At 40.6% G+C, this 16,551-nt stretch overlaps 1 protein-coding gene across 1 annotated transcript in view; it reads right to left on the bottom strand.

Annotated features, from left to right (window-relative positions):
- Positions 1 to 16,551, bottom strand: part of DMAP1 (DNA methyltransferase 1 associated protein 1) — a 60,805-nt gene that overhangs the window by 42,085 nt on the left and 2,169 nt on the right. The window contains exons 2-7 of the mRNA XM_063427172.1: positions 12,567 to 12,685; positions 12,355 to 12,446; positions 10,688 to 10,883; positions 8,220 to 8,378; positions 5,016 to 5,183; positions 2,314 to 2,499 (exon numbers count right to left, since the gene is read on the bottom strand). Coding sequence (XP_063283242.1) covers positions 2,314 to 2,499; positions 5,016 to 5,183; positions 8,220 to 8,378; positions 10,688 to 10,883; positions 12,355 to 12,446; positions 12,567 to 12,668 — 903 coding nt within the window. The 5' untranslated portion in view covers positions 12,669 to 12,685. The remainder of the gene's footprint in view (positions 1 to 2,313; positions 2,500 to 5,015; positions 5,184 to 8,219; positions 8,379 to 10,687; positions 10,884 to 12,354; positions 12,447 to 12,566; positions 12,686 to 16,551) is intronic.

Here is a 16,551-nt window from a genome sequence, read left to right as displayed (position 1 = left end):
TACCGGCTAATTATTCTACCTGTAGCATTATTCTACTGGCTAATTATTCTACCTGTAACATTATTATACTGGCTAATTATTCTATCTGTAACATTATTATTATACCGGCTAATTAGTCTACCGGTCACATTATTACGCTGGCTAATTATTCTACCGGTCGCATTATTACGCTGGCTAATTATTCTACCGGTCACATTATTACGCTGGCTAATTATTCTACCGGTTAGATTATTACGCTGGCTAATTATTCTACCTGTAACATTATTATTATACCGGCTAATTATTCTACCTGTAACATTATTACACTGGCTAATTAGTCTACCTGTAACATTATTATTATGCCGGCTAATTATTCTACCTGTAACATTATTACACTGGCTAATTATTCTACCTGGAACATTATTATTATACCGGCTAATTATTCTACTGGCTAATTATTCTACCTATAACATTATTACACGGACTAATTATTCTACCTGTAACATTATTACACTGGCTAATTATTCTACCTGTAACATTATTACACTGGCTAATTAGTCTACCTGTAACATTATTATTATGCCGGCTAATTATTCTACCTGTAACATTATTACACTGGCTAATTATTCTACCTGGAACATTATTATTCTACCGGCTAATTATTCTACCTGTAACATTATTACGCTGGCTAATTATTCTACCTGTAACATTATTACGCTGGCTAATTATTCTACCTGTAACATTATTACGCTGGCTAATTAGTCTACCTGTAACATTATTACGCTGGCTAATTATTCTACCTGTAACATTATTACGCTGGCTAATTATTCTACCGAGATACTAATAACAAACAGAGTGTGGCCTCTGAAATCTTTCAAGTTTCGTTTACAGACGCACCATATGACACACACTAAAAGAGTAATCACAAAGTTCTCATTTACATTTTTGTTATTACAAGACTTAATTTACAACTAAGGGGATTATTGACTTTCTACAGTTTGGGACTTGCCTGCTGCTACAACCAGCCCCAAGAAGAAACTTTCCAAATATCTAAAAGCCACTGGTAAGGGAACTTAATTTGGGGGAAGCTCTAGAGACCCCAAGGTGCAGGGCCAGATTAAGAGCCCATCGGGCCTGGTGCTGACAATTATGATGGGCCTAATTATCAAATCGTATTGACAGAAAACACTAAAACCGTCATACCCCCCAATCGTCATGTATCTGGTGGAGATGCATGTCTCGCATTCACCATATGCGAATGTCTCAAATTCATCTTTCAAGTAAATTCATCCCCCCTAACAGCAGTATCTGGGTGAAGCAGGATTTCCAGTGGGTGGGGTAAAAGGGTGTTCCACTGACGTGAATCACGTAACCAAAACTGCCCAGAGGGGCAAACATGCCCCCAAAAATCTGCCCAAAGAATTAGAAGGTCAGCCTGGCGTGAATACATGACAGGCTGCCTGCCAATCATGCAGGCTGGCCAACTAAGGGCATACTAGGCAGACAGTACCTTGAGCTTGGCATAAATGCGTCTAATGATGCGCTCACTCCACGCTTTCTAAGGACTGTCTCCTAGCACTCACTTGTCCACTCCTCTCCTTAACTTTACTAGCAGGCAGAAGATCCTTTTACACAGTTTGGGACAGAGAAAAGGTGTATGTAGTGAATTTTGAAGAAAGGGGACATGCCACAGAGTTATACTGAAGCAGCAAAAGCGTTTGCATAGTGCACAAAGTCAGCTTTACCTTAACTCATTTCATTGTCAGCCAGTCCACACAAGTTTTGTTTCCCTACATCCACATGGGAAGAGCAGTAAAAAAAAGCAGTGTTAGCAGTGGGCCTATTCCATGGCATAGGCCTGGAGCTGCAGCTCCATCAGCCCCTATGTTAATCCGGCCCTGCCAAGGTGTCAGTAAATTGCAGAGGGGAGCAGCTCAGAGAGTCTTAATCCTTTTCAGTCTACAATGTGGGGCCGTCACTGCCAAACCTCGAAAGAGTTATTCAATAAAGCAGGAAGTGCAGATATCGGATGAGAGAAATGACAGACCAAAATAGCCAAACTGGAAATACTCTCCAACTCGGCTATTTGGGCCTAAATTGAAAATTCCTTGTTATTTCTCACCAGCGGTCGGTCTAATAAATCAATCATTGTAATATTTGAGGAAGACGATGTTCTGAGTGTTTAGATGGTCTGTGGTTTTACACAAACCCTGGCTATGTATTTACTCTGGTTAAAAGAACCCCTTTGGTAAATATGCAGCAATGTGATCAGGAAAGGTACACAGAACGTCCCCCTGGGAGGAAATAGCAGATTTTTAGTACATGCTCTCTTACAGGTTTCTCGGTTTCCTTTTTCTGCGGCAGTTTCTTTTTGGTGGCTCTGCGCTCAGCCCGCCGTAGCTCTGTGGTCGTGTCGGCTGCCGTGATGAGTTTCTGCAGGTCCTGGGCTTTCTTCTCTCGTTCCTTCTTTCGGCTCTCGATTTTCCTTAGCTCTTGGATAAGGTACTCCTCTTCTGACACCTAGAGGCAAAACAGGCATTATGCAGGTGAGAAATGTGAGGCATTACAGAAGTCTAACATCGCCACCTAGTGAGCAGAACATTTATTACATTAGCATTTTATACATATATACATTATTTTAGTAGATAGCCAATACAATGTTAAACAAAGATCTGCACACCAGTCAAGCCATAAGACTTGCTTTCCCCACAGAAATCATAAATTTGCAGTGAACATGTGCAAATTAGTTCAACAAAGAATCACATTTTTGCTTCATTCCATTTTAAACATGGATTCCTTGGAGTTTATGTTTGCTGTATACAACAGCATTGAAACACAACTTGGGAAAAGATGCAAAGCCAGTGAATCACTCATGGACAGCTGTTTCGTTGTTAATGCTATTGAAGCTTGGCATTACTTGCGGAGCGCAAACCAAGAAAGTTATGGTGGGAAAAAATTGTTAATGAAAGCCCCTTCCACCTGAGGTCAGTGAATAGTCAATATATTGTTAAACAAAAATCTGCACACCAGTCAAGCCATAAGACTTGCTTTTCCCACAGAAATCATACATTTGCAGTGATGTTACTACTGCAAGGGATCACAATTTTCCCCACCATAACTTTCTTGGTTTGTGCTTCGCAAGTAACGTCAAGCCTCACTAGCAAGCCAGAAGGTCCTGTGACATGGACGTTTGGAGATGCTTGAAGGCCAGTCTCCATCCCACAGACTATGTGCCTGGTCCCAAGAGCCCCTAAAAGCGGGTATTGTCACTCTGGGGAGGGTTATAGGGACCCAGACATTTTGTCTAAGCTAAAGATAATGGGATGAAGTCCCCAGACAGAGTGGCGTCAGAGAGGGGCAATTGTATTGTACTGCAACTGTACTGTTGCTTTGTATGGTGGATGCCCTGCAGGAAGAGTTAACATTGCTGTGTATTTATAGCTGGGTGCTGTGAAATACAGTCATTCCATGCCCTGCATTCATACTCGTCTATAGTGTGGGGGAAAAGCTATAGTAAAGCTATAATCACTGCTCTCCAGAGCCATATTCACGGCAGCCTGGTATGGCGGATGAGGTCCTCAGAGACCTGTCATGAAGTCTAAGCCCCAACACGCAGAGTCTAGGTAGCAGTAATAAGCTTGGACTGGAATAAACATATTATTGGCCTTAGAGTGGCCGGACATAACAATAGAGGAAGTGTAGTTAATAACAAGCCTAGGTCAGGGTAACAGAGAGACATCTTTGTTCTTGACCCTGAGTTTCTCTGTAACCCTTGCCTGTCTTGTTATTAGGTGTGATTGATTTACCATGTACCTGACTTCGGCTAGTTCTCATTTTGGCTAAGATCAATACCAGAAATAACACTATGTATCAAGGAACGCACTAAAGGGTACTGAGAACAGAAACCACAATAGGGCACTGCTCAAAGGGCCATAGACGTTTAAATACTATTTCTTGTGTTGTGATTAGTCCATACCATGCTTGCGGCCCCAAAATGTACATGTGAGGGGTGCTGGACTGACGTGGACCAATTAAAACAGGAAGTGATGCAACCCCCCCATTGTCCCTTTAAGAACACAGTCTGGACGTTATTTCCTTTACAATTTGGAGTCTCCAGTACTGCACGAGCCTGGCAAACCGCTATGGCGTTCGCCATGCGCAGGACAAATAGAGGACCCTGGCTGGCACGAGGATCAGATAAGTAACGCTACCACAGTCAAGCAGTCTGAAGTGTTCCAGAGTCCCTGGTGGCAGAGAAGAAGCTGACATGGCCGAGGTACTCAGTCGGAATACGGGAGCTCCTTCACATACACTTTAAAGACATCGATGTAAATTGGAAATAAATGGTGAGATAACCTTCCTGCTCTGTAAACTCCTTCCCACTTTACAGCGTGAGATCTGAAACTCAACCAAAGGGATCAAAAAGTTGAAGGTCACAGGAAAAAAAAAAAAAAAACGCAAACCAGACGGTGAGTTTGAGTAACTTTGTACTTGAGTTCTCTAAGCAGAATTGCAGATGGAAGGTCATAACGCAAGATGAGCAGGAGAAAAAGGCTCTTCGCACGGACTTTAAAAAGGAGAAACAAGCGATGGTTTGTGGTACAGTGGTGTTTTTTTAGTCCGTGCCACACATGGCACTGGAGAAACGAAAAAATCAGCTTCTTTTCCAGGTGACTGTTTCAAGCCAGAATAGGCCTCATTTAACCCTTGACAAATGTTAAGTTAGCATCTAGCAGGAGCAGAGTCTATGGATTCTTATCTCCCTTATTCAGGACCCCAAAACAAGAATTTAGAGTACAGCTCTGAACCCATAGCTCTGTAGTGACAACACACATGTTGTAATCACATTCAGTAAAATTGGAAGAAAACATTTCTACGCAAAAACATTCACTATTCTGGGAACATTATAGGCCAACAAACCCAAGCTGGAAAAATTAGCGAGCTATAAATGTTAAAAAAAAAATAAAATGTATGTTGCTACTTTGACCGCAGGTTCCCGTGTAGTGAATAATCCTGAAGGAGTGAATGGAACCAACCTGCTCCGGCGTTCTGCTGTACAGTCTCTCCAGCTGCTCCTTTCTCCGCCTCTCGTGTCCCGCGTCAAATACGGGTATTTTAAGTTCTGTTCCTGGAGTGGCACGAATGTTTGCCAGCTTAGCGCAGATCCCGTAATAACGATCTTTTAAGTCCTCGCCTGACCTTTTCTGTGAATAATACAAGTACATAAAAAGGATTATAATTCAATTCAGATGATTATTTTACCCATTTATAAATATATCTACGTCTATAAACCCAACACCCAATGTAGCACATGCGGTGCAATTACTGGCTCCAATTTAAAAAAAGGATATTAAAGGCACCAAGTGGTTAAACCGTTCTCGAATGGTTTAACCCCAAAGTTGCTTCCAGCGGCAATATCCACTTCCCCACAGATGGCATCCGGCATATCAATATACAGACTCAGGAAGCGCAGAGTGCTGCCGGGCAGGTGTGCTGCTGATTGGCTGATAGCAGTCAGCTGATCCTCTCAGCCGATCACGGACTCCCCATTCACTAAACTGACTTGGAAGAAATACGTTTCTTTAACCTCTTTCAGTAAGAGTGCCTTGGGGGGCCTCCTGGCACCACAACAACTTCATTTAGATAAAGTTGTTTGGGTGTCTGGAGTGTCCCTTTAAGAAATCAGATTTAGTGCAAATACAGGCTACTAAATTAATAAAGGGAATTGATTTTTTTGTTGTTTTAAAGAAAGGCTAAAAAAACCTGAAATGGTAAAATAAATAAATTTAGCACAGAGGGGATATTCTAGCCCTATTCAAATATATATAGGGTCAATACAAACAGCTGTCTGGCAATATGTGCACTAACAGAACTGGTTATAGGACACAAAGTCATTTTTCTTATAGCAGAGGAAAGGATTATTTACAGTAAGGACAATAAGGATGTGGAATTCTCTGCCTAATGAGGGATTTTTGAAAAGGAAGTTTTTCCAAAAAAATATAAAAAAAATACAATGACAATACAGACTTGTCATACACATCAGAAAACAAAAAAACTAAACAAAAGGACACAAACATAAAATCAGCAAAAACAGATAAATATTTTTGTTTGCCGACAAGGATACTGCTATCAAATCACTATTTCTATTTCTTCATGAAGCGAAAATACGGCTTTTATTGAGAGCTTTTCAGATACTCCTGAAAACCACTTTCTGCCACATTTCACCTTAACCTGCCAAAACAACTATACTTCGCTATTTCTCCCCAACAACGCCAGCAAATCTCACTCAGATCTGGGTATATTTTACCTAATTTATCGGGAACTTAATACCACACAGTCACACATTTAAAGTGCATTTCAAGTAATAAAAGGCGGATATGTTTGTTGACTTTAAAGATGAATTCTTCATTTTTAATTTTAGTTATTCTCCCAAATTTTAAGATTTCTCACCTTTTCCTGTCTTTGGTCGCAGTCTGATCACCTTTACACATTTAGCTAAAACCTTTTTATTGTTTTCCTGTAAGAAAACGTTCTCTAAGGCAGTTAAAGTGTCACTATTAGCTGTCAATAAATGAGCTATAAGCAAACCTTTTAATCTTACGTAATTAAATATCTCTGAGTGAGCAGATAATGATTGGATTGTAAATCATAAAAAAGGTTTTACTACATCTGAATCAATAAGTTGCTTCACATAATTAACCCCAACATTTTCACAGATATTTAGTGATAGAATTTCTACATTTTGTCCTACAACTTTTACTTCCACAAATTATAGAATCTTTTTTTATTTTTGTGAGCTTGAACCACAAAGGTAATATTTGATCCGAAATCAAACACTTATTCTTAATTAACTGTAGGTTTTCTTATAATTATTGAGGTAATTTAATTGTTACAAGTTTTTAATAAATAAAGGAACAAACATGAAGTCCCAACGCATTGTAAGGTTTGTGAGATGGTAATTCGTATAATGCTAGAGTTGTATGGCTATATATAAGGAAAACACAGAGGACTTGATGGTTGCTTGCAAAAGCCTTGAAGGGCATTGCGAAACACATTGCGTCACACTTCAAAGGATCCCTACCAGCCGGATGCAAAAAAATAAAATAAAGTTTACAGCCCGTTCAGGTAGTGGTGAGTCCTTCAAGGAAAGGTGCTGCAGATTTGTACAATCCATCACACACTAGGGGGTTGACCTTCCCTGAGCCTAACAGTAATGACTTGCAGCACTCTGCTTTTGTAGGTGACATTTAATTGGTGTTTCTAAATTATCCATCAAGTTTGGACAATGCGTTTTTAAATCTATATTTTTAGGTATGAAGCATTTATCCAGAGGTTTTATAAAAGTAATATAGGTGATATTTCCAGATATATTTTGTGCGTACCATATTGGTTTGTGTTTTGATATTTAAGATAGTTTTTGCCAGAATTCATTGTACTCGCTGCACTTTAATTGACTAGATTTGCAATGTATCAATATTTTGTACATTGTTAAAGCACTTTAAAAAAAATGGTATTACTATAAAGTAAGCTTATTTTTTGTATGCACAATTTGAGTGCACGGTTGATCACTTTTTAGGGATAAATTTTCGTGCCACTTTTTTACCTGTCCTTTGAAATATTTAGTTATAACTATTGTAATATATACTCTATACTGGAAAAAGTCATGTAAAAAATATTTACCATGGATACAATTATAAAATACAAAACGGTTATTTAAATAAAAGGCAACCAAAAACAGAGCAAAGCAAGACAGGAAAGGGGGAAAAAAACAAAACAAAAACAGGAAAATCAAAAACAACAGATCAAAACACACAAATGAGGTATAACTGTATCGTCATCAATCATGGGAGACTGACTGGTTTGCAGAAGGCACAAGAGGGGGAGTGAATATACGAGTGATGAATATATGACAAACTTGGTAATGATTGGCCAGCACACTCCCCGGCACCTTCATCAATCACTGATAAAAAAATAAAAAAAGAATGCAGGAGGGGGCGGGGTCTTACCGCCAAGCAACATTTACAGGATATTCACTAAAGTGAGAATTGATGGGAATTAAAATTTAAGGCCAAAACAGCCGAACTGAAAACAGAACTGACTTCGAGAATTTTTATAATTCGGTTATTTTGGCCTAGATTTTGAAATTCACTCTGAAATCCAAGCAATTCTCGCTTGACTGAATGACCGGTATAGTGTTTTGTACCCAGTTTGAGGATCGGGGAGATGGAGGTAAGTCTGACCTTAAACTGTTGGTGGTCATATCGGTCATGGATGACAATGAAGCGAAGGTCAAATCGTCGGCAAAGGTCAAAGAGATGGTCTGTTTCGGCCTTAGTCCAGCCATCATCGTGTAAGTACATCTGATACTCCTGCTCAGAGTACACTGGAACCTGCACAGTCTGTGGAAAAAAAAGAGCAGGTGACACAAAACACAAGCTTTACCTTAAAGGATCACTATAGGGTCAGAAACACAAACGTATTCCTGACCCTATAGAGTTAAAACCACTATCTAGCTCCCATGGGCCCCTCATGCCTCCATAAATATAGCAAAATCTTACTGTATTCAAGCCTAAAGCTGTAGATCTGCATGCTGTTTGCCTCAGAAAAACTAGCTGTCTGCTGACATCATCAGAAATGGTGGCCTGATCCAATCACAATGCTTCTCCGAAGGATTGGCTGAGACTGACAAGGAGGCAGATCAGGGGCAGAGCTAGCATGATTCAAACACAGCCCTGGCCAATCAGCATCTCCTCATAGAGATGACTTGAATCAATGAATCTCAATGAGGAAAGTTCAGTGTCTGCATGCAGAGGGAGGAGACACTGAATGCTTGGATGCATTTTAGGCAGCCATGACCCAGGAAGGATCTCTAACAGCCATCTGAGGAGTGGCCAGTGAAGTTATCACTAGGCTGTAATGTAAACACTGCAATTTCTCTGAAAAGACAGTGTTTACAGCAAAAAGCCTGAAGGTAATTATTCTACTCACCATAACAAATTCAATAAGCTGTAGCTGTTCTGGTGACTACAGTGTCCCTTTAACTTTCACTTTGCAACAATGCATAGAAAGAAAAAAAAAGTATATATCTCTCCAAGAGGCTGCACTCACCCGAACATGCATACATTATAAAGGTGCTGCTGGGGCCAATTAATACAACATACAAGATAAAGCACACCCGCTCAATAAACAGCAAAGTCAAAGCTCACAAAATGTAATGTTTTTTTTTTTGTTTTTTTTTAAACCACCAGAGTTGGGCACAAATAATGGGGTTTTATGTATATATTACAGAAACAAAGGAAATCAGAGAGAGAACCATGCATTGAAAGATTCTAAGATCAAGCGGGGAATGACCAAAGGATATTAGAAAATCATGAAGTTCAAACATACTGTCGGTATCTGGCTGGTCTGCACAGCTGCCGTGACCTGGTCTGATCCCTAACCCTCACCTCAATCACTGAAAGAATAATAAAATCGATCACAAAGCAGAAAACTATACCCCTCACGGAAACACTTTCCCACCCTCCCAAGAGTCTGCAGCACATCCATATTCAGTCTAAGCAGATGTGATGGTTTCACTCGGAGCATAATAACGGCAGCAAGAATACTCGGAGTCTGGGACTGTCATATGCGTGGATGCGTCTCACTAAATTCTCTGATTTACAACCCTCCAAAAAGGGAGTGTAGCTAGTTGGGGGGTTCAAATATTTGGCAAACTTCGGAAAGCACCTCATCTGTGAGACAGTTTGCAATGAATGTTGGGGGATGGTGCAGGAGAACAATTTATAAATAACAGATTAGCAGCTAGAGGATCACATGTAAAAGAGAAAGCACAACTAGAACCAGATCAATATTTTATTTACATATGCTTAAACCTATGGATTAAAACAGTAATGGCAAACTCGATGAACATGTGTAGTGGGTTAGTGAGTGAGTGTGTTATTGTGTGTTGAGAGTCAGTAAGTGTGTGAACAAGTGTAGAGGATCAGAGTATGAATATAGGAATGAATGTATATAGTGTTAGAGTGTGTGTGAATGTGTGTAGTGTTAATGAGTCTGTAGATGTGACTAGAGGCTTAATGAATTTGTGTAGACGGTCACCGAGTGTGCGAGCGCGTGTAGACGGTCACCGAGTGTGCGAGCGCGTGTAGACGGTCACCGAGTGTGCGAGCGCGTGTAGACGGTCACCGAGTGTGCGAGCGCGTGTAGACGGTCACCGAGTGTGCGAGCGCGTGTAGACGGTCACCGAGTGTGCGAGCGCGTGTAGACGGTCATTGAGTACGTGAATATGTATAGAAGGTTAGTGAGAGGATGACTGTATGAAGAGGATCAATGTATGGTTTCAGGTGTAAATGTATGAAAAGGGTGAGTGTGTTAATTCAGGGATAAATGTGTAGATGGTCAGAGTGTAAAAATTCAGGGGAAGAAATGTTTTCATGTAAACACACTATGGTCAGGGACGATGACATTCTTACTGCGTTCTGAGTAGCTCAGAACACAAGAGCGAATCAGAATGCAGAAAGTTTCGATTTAACACTGAGCATGCTACGCGTCACTAAATCCATCTACAGTCAGCCATTACTGATCCAGCACATAGTACAAATGAGACTGCGAAGGACATCATAAAGTTTCTCTCTATGGTGGATAATAAATTGTTTCGTAAACCTGTAGACCTATTATAAAAAAGATCTGAGACATGTCCATAACTGACCTTGTTGAACCTGGCAAACGGGTAATCCTTTCCTTCCTCCGATGCCCGTCGCCAGTGGTAGAAAATTGCTCCATCCTTTCTGGCTGGGTTAGTGAATGGCATCCATTTCCACGGCCGTACCTTCTTACAACCCAGCTTTGCCTTCACAGTGCGGTAACCTTGAGTGGTGTCGCTTGGTAGCAGAGGGGGACCATCCCTGGACAAAGAACACACAATGGCCATAATAGAAGATGAAAGGAGCATAGTGGGAGTATTGTAGGAATGGTGTTTATACCGCCAAGCTGCCATGTATTCCTTGGTTCTTTGTCACTGTGTGACAGTAGAGAAGTGATGACCAGCCTTGCCACTTCAGATACTTATAAACTATATTTCCAGTAAATATTTGCAGCCTAAGTAAGCGTTTAAACTTTTTGTTGACATCGGTACAAGTTAAGTACATGGCATTAGCTAGTAAATTAGTTCATGGCCCATTCAGGAAATGTAAAATAAAACTATACACAATAATGCAATAAATTCCTTTATTACAGTATCAGTGGGCTTTTAATTGAACCAGAAAGGGTGTGCCAACACAGACCCGATTTTGGGTTGGAAGAGATTGACTGGCCGAAGGCTGGCAGAACATCGCAGGAAAAATCGTTCACAAACAACTATCACTGCCACAGGGTTTCAGTCTCAGATAAAATGGTCAATGTGCATTTCCAAACAATGTTCAAGTGTAGCTGTTATACACATCCGTGACATAGAAACATAGAATGTGACGGCAGATAAGAACCATTCAGCCCATCTTCTCTGCCCAATTTTCTTAATACTTGCATTAGTCCCTGGCCTTATCTTATAGCTAGGATAGCTTTATGACTATCTCTCGCATGCTTAAACTCCTTTACTGTGTTAACCTCTACCACTTCAGCTGGAAGGCTATTCCATGCATCCACTACCCTCTCAGTAAAGTAATACTTCCTGATATTATTTTTAAACCTTTGTCCCTCTAATTTAAGTGACTGTATGTATCATGCATACACCTCCCTTGCTTTTATCAGCAAAGGCAATAAATTAAAATATGCACAGAGAAGAATAAAGAAACTCACTACAAAGTCCTCATGATTAATAACATTTGTAGTGAGCTATGGCTGAGTTCATCAATTTTGAAAAGCTCAGCCCATCCAATGCTTCCACCTTATAAGAGAGCATTGGGCGACTATTGTGCATGCATGGAAAAATGCCACACTGTGCCAATCAACATCTCCTAATAGAGATGCATTGAATCAATGCACCCCTTTTGAGAGCATTAAGTGTCTCCAGGGAGACACTGAATGTAGGTGTTGCACATTGTGCAGCACTGACCCAAGAAACACCTCTAGAGGCTGTCTGACTGTATGCCACTAGAGATGTTACTAGGCAGCAATGTAAACATTGCCTTTTGTCTAAAAGTCAGTGTTTACATTGAAAAAGCATAAGCAGACAGGATATAGACTCCAGAACAACTACATTAAGCTGTAGTGGTTCTGGTGACTATTGTGTCCCTTTAAGAATTGTATTTTTGACATTAAAAAAACCTGGCTCCTAACTTTTTTTTAGCTGGCTCCTAGATCCCAAGCACATTTGTCAAGCCCTGCATTAGAGTGTCCTTATAAGGAAATGTTAGCACTTAAAGTGAACCTGCCACTTACTTTTTGTCTGAATAAAGCAGAGCGTACACCTCCCGGTGCATCCCCTCAGGCCTTTTAAAAGTCAGAGTTTCTGACGATTTCTTGGATCGTTTCTGTATTGAGGCACAAAAAGGGAATCCATCATTATATTAATTTTATAAGCAGGTTTGCACATTTAAATACATAAAGTATTGCGGGATACAGGAAATAACCACATGCTCTTTAATAGTCACCTTGTCTGCATTGATAATGTCCTTTTTGCTGATTATTCCGGTGCTCTCTGATTCTCCACCACCCAGCTCCAAAATATCCCGTACATCTGCTCCGGTAGTCATTTTTCAAACCAGGGGAACTGAAAATCAAATGAATCCTTTAAAACGGAAATGAAAGGTCCACACAGGTCATTTTAATCCGCTATGGATAACCTCTGTAAACCTGGTATATGTAATATCTGATAGACAAGTAGCCCAGCGTGAGTATACGATCACACTGCATTCTAAGAATAGACTGTTCTATGCCCTTCGTCACCCTAGCTCTGCGATTTTGGGCACACTTAGTGATTATTGGGAGGACAATAATTCTAGAATTATTGTCCTCCCTCCAAATACGAAACAACTGCTGTGATTACTGCCAAACTCCCATCGATGTAAAGATCTAAATTAATTCACAGTAAAAATGCCATCTCTGAATAACAAGTGTCACTTAAAAAGAAATTTGTAAATCACAAAACGCATGATAGATATTTATCATATGTAAAGTATCAAGTGTTACACCCACACCATGACAATTTCAGTGATTTAAAATGGTGATGGTGCCTGAAGTCTGTATGTGCAGCATTTCACTATGAAAGACTACAGAGTTTAACCCATTTGCTGCCAGAGGTGTAACTCAACCTAATTGGGGAGTCATTCTCCAGTCCGGTACAAGAGTTCCCTGTTGGCTAATGTCAATTTAGTAAGCTGACGCTCTCGGCCAATCAATAAGTGGCAGGTAAGAGGGTAAATTGTTGTAAAACGGTTTGCCCCATTATTGGAAAATGAGTCCTGGGTACTGCTAGCACTGTAACCAATACAGTGGGCTTTAGTAACCCCTTAACAACTTTAACCTACCCAGCAGAAAACGACAGTCACATTATTCTCATAAGCAGCCCACAAAAGGCCAGTAGCGCACTTTCTATAAAGATTAAAGCTGTCCCTAACAATGAAAGCACAGTGCCAATGGATTTAATATTTTCAGTGACATGACAATAAAATTACAAGTTCAAAGGGTTTAGTCAATAACCAGTAAATAAAGATGCAACTGCTTAATGTAGGGAATATAATATAATTATATAATATAATATGGAAATGGAGATTTATATTTTGTTCATTTTAGCTACTTTGACATACATTGTCTAACTTGATGTAATCTAAGCACGGGTAGTTGATTCAAGGGGACACTGCAACTGCTTCATCTCATTAAAGTGGTTATAGTGTCTTGAATCCTAATGTGCCTTCCACTCAGTGTTAAACCATTCTGTGCTGCTTGGGATAATGAGGAAGAATTAGCCTAAGACGCGATGGGTGGCTGTGATTGGCTAAAAAGTGTCAGCTGACTGCATTCAGCCTATCATGGTGCCCACTGCTGGTATGACTACAATGAAGAGTGTAAATTGTGCCTTAGCCACACCTTCAGTGAGGGCCGGGCTGCGGTGGTTTACAAAAAATTTACAAAAAATAGAACATGGCCAGAAGATTCCAGGCCCTATAACAATTTAATTAGAAGAAATGGTTATAGTACCTACAGTGTTCCTTTAAAAAAAAATAAAAAACCACAAGGGTTGGTCACTGTCTATGTAAACGTTAGCGTTAACAAAATGAGTTATTTGGCATTTCAGAAGAATAAAACATCTTGTTCAAAGCTTCTCGGCTAATGAAATCTATAGCTAACATTGGTGGTATGCTGACACAGCAAGCAAGTCTAATATAATCATAATCATCTATCCAGAAACAGCTGGGAAATTTACAGAATGGAATAATAATCTAAAATACAATGCTTCGTATGATTTCTACATTTCCATGTCTGATAGTAAGGTTAAAGGAGAACTAGTGACAGCGAATATCCACTGTAACGGGAACAGGGCAGATTGTTTTCCAAATGAAGATCAAGACTTGTCCTGTGACATCGCCTGTCCCTTCTCCATATGATCCTGAGGCCATACCACGGTTCTTCAGTATAACGTCTTATCTTCTAACCCACAGGCAAATATCACCAATTCCTCTGAGTGTTACTGACATCACAGGCCACCGTCATTAAAGGGTTTCTCCAACCCATGGGAAAGAATACCCAAAATACCTTATTTACAACAAGAACTAGCCTCTAGCAACACATTATTTAAAGGAACGCTATAGGGTCAGGAACACAAACATGTATTCCTGACCCTATAAAGTTAGAACACCACCTGGCCCCCCTTAGCCCTCCTAAATATAGTAAAATCCTACATGTATTCCCATTGAAATGCATTGCATTGGCTGAGCTTGTCAATCAGGCAGATCAGGGGCAGAGCCAGCACAAGCCAAACACAGCCAATGGCCAATCAGCATCTCCTTATAGATATAAATTGAATCAATGTATCTCCATGAGGGAAGTTCAGTGTCTGCATGCAGAGGGTGGAGACACTGAATGTCAGTCACACTGTGCAGCAATGCCCCAAGAAGCACCTCTAGCAGCCATCTGAGGAGTGGCAAGTGGAGGTGTCCATAGGCTGTAATGTAAACACTGCATTTTCTCTAAAAAAAAAACGGTGTTTAGGGCAAATAGCCTGAAGGGACTGATTATAAACTGTAGTTGTTCTGGTGACTATAGTGTCCCTTTAAGTTACGGCCACACAAATAAAGATAGACATATGAGATGGACTTCAATGGTAGTGACACGCTCAGAAGACCTTCCTGTTACAATCACTATGCTAAATAAATAATTACATTTTCTCTCTGTTACTATCTGCATCGTTAATCTCTGAGTGACCAAAAGCCACACATTCCAATACTCTACAAATCCTCATTTCAGCAACTTGTCCTAAACTATACCTATCACAGCAAAACTCAGTGTAGGCACTGTAACTGCTTAATCTAATTGAAGTGGTTATAGTGTCTGTAGTTCCCTGGCGCCATCCTTCCATTCAGTGTTAATGTGTATTTAATGCTAAACAAGAGAGCGAGCACCATCATCCTCTATGCTGCTTAGGCTAATGAGGAAGAATTTGCTTAAGCAGCAATGGGTGGCTGTGATTGACGATGTCAACTGACCTCTTTCAGCTTATCCCAGCACTCACTGCAGGTATTAATAGGTACGGCTAGAAGTAGGCATTTAATCTCTGTGTGGCGAAAGTAACCTCGCCACTGGTTTTTGGAGGGGCCTGTTTGCCAGCCTCCTACCCCGTGACTATGGCCCCTGTGTTAAACCCTGATTAAAACCAGTGTGTGCCTTTTTGGACTTGTATGGCCACATTTCGAACTTTCGAAGCAGCACTTTGAATTACCGAACAACGGCACGAACCAGAGACCACCCTGGAGTTTGTTAAGACCCATTAACAACTTGGAACGTTTCTACCCGCAGTATTTTAATTGTTCATCTGGGTGGCTGCAATTCCTATAAACAACCACAAGGTGGCGGCCATCTTGTTCGCATGAACGCAGGCAGCGGTGTTTGGGCATGAATCTCACGGAACTAAAATCGGATACAGAAACTCCCGAACACCGCTGGACTTCCATCATCGCCTGCGTTCGGTTCTATACAATTTAGAAGGGCTCTGTTTGGTGAGATCATTTGTCTGGATGAAGGGAACAAGCTCTAGGGAAAGAATATCTACTCCGTTCGGTAGTTTGTTCGTTTTCAAACTACCGAACTAGACCGACCGCAAGCCCTGATTCTCTGGAACTGTTTTGGGCATGGGACCATGCCTGCAGTCGATCAAATAAATAACTTTCATAGAATTCCTGAACCCGTGAACTTATCTGGGTGATTTTTGGATATGTTGGTCACCCAGATCAGGGCTATCAGGGGATATAATGTTTTGGTGTACTTTTGGGACCTTATAGAAATGTGTACCTTTTCTGCCTGGAGATAATTGAGCTTATACAGTATCTGACTCAATTATATCCCAGGCAGAGGGGAGAGATTGTGTGCTGTGTGTGGGATTGTCATGCCTTGTAACCTTATTGAAATTGGTCTGTGACATTG

This window comes from Pelobates fuscus, chromosome 7 (assembly GCF_036172605.1).
Source record: "Pelobates fuscus isolate aPelFus1 chromosome 7, aPelFus1.pri, whole genome shotgun sequence".
In the NCBI taxonomy this organism is placed as follows: domain Eukaryota; kingdom Metazoa; phylum Chordata; class Amphibia; order Anura; family Pelobatidae; genus Pelobates; species Pelobates fuscus.
The sequence above is the reverse complement of the archived record's forward strand: the minus strand, read 5'-3'. Positions and strand labels throughout refer to the sequence as shown.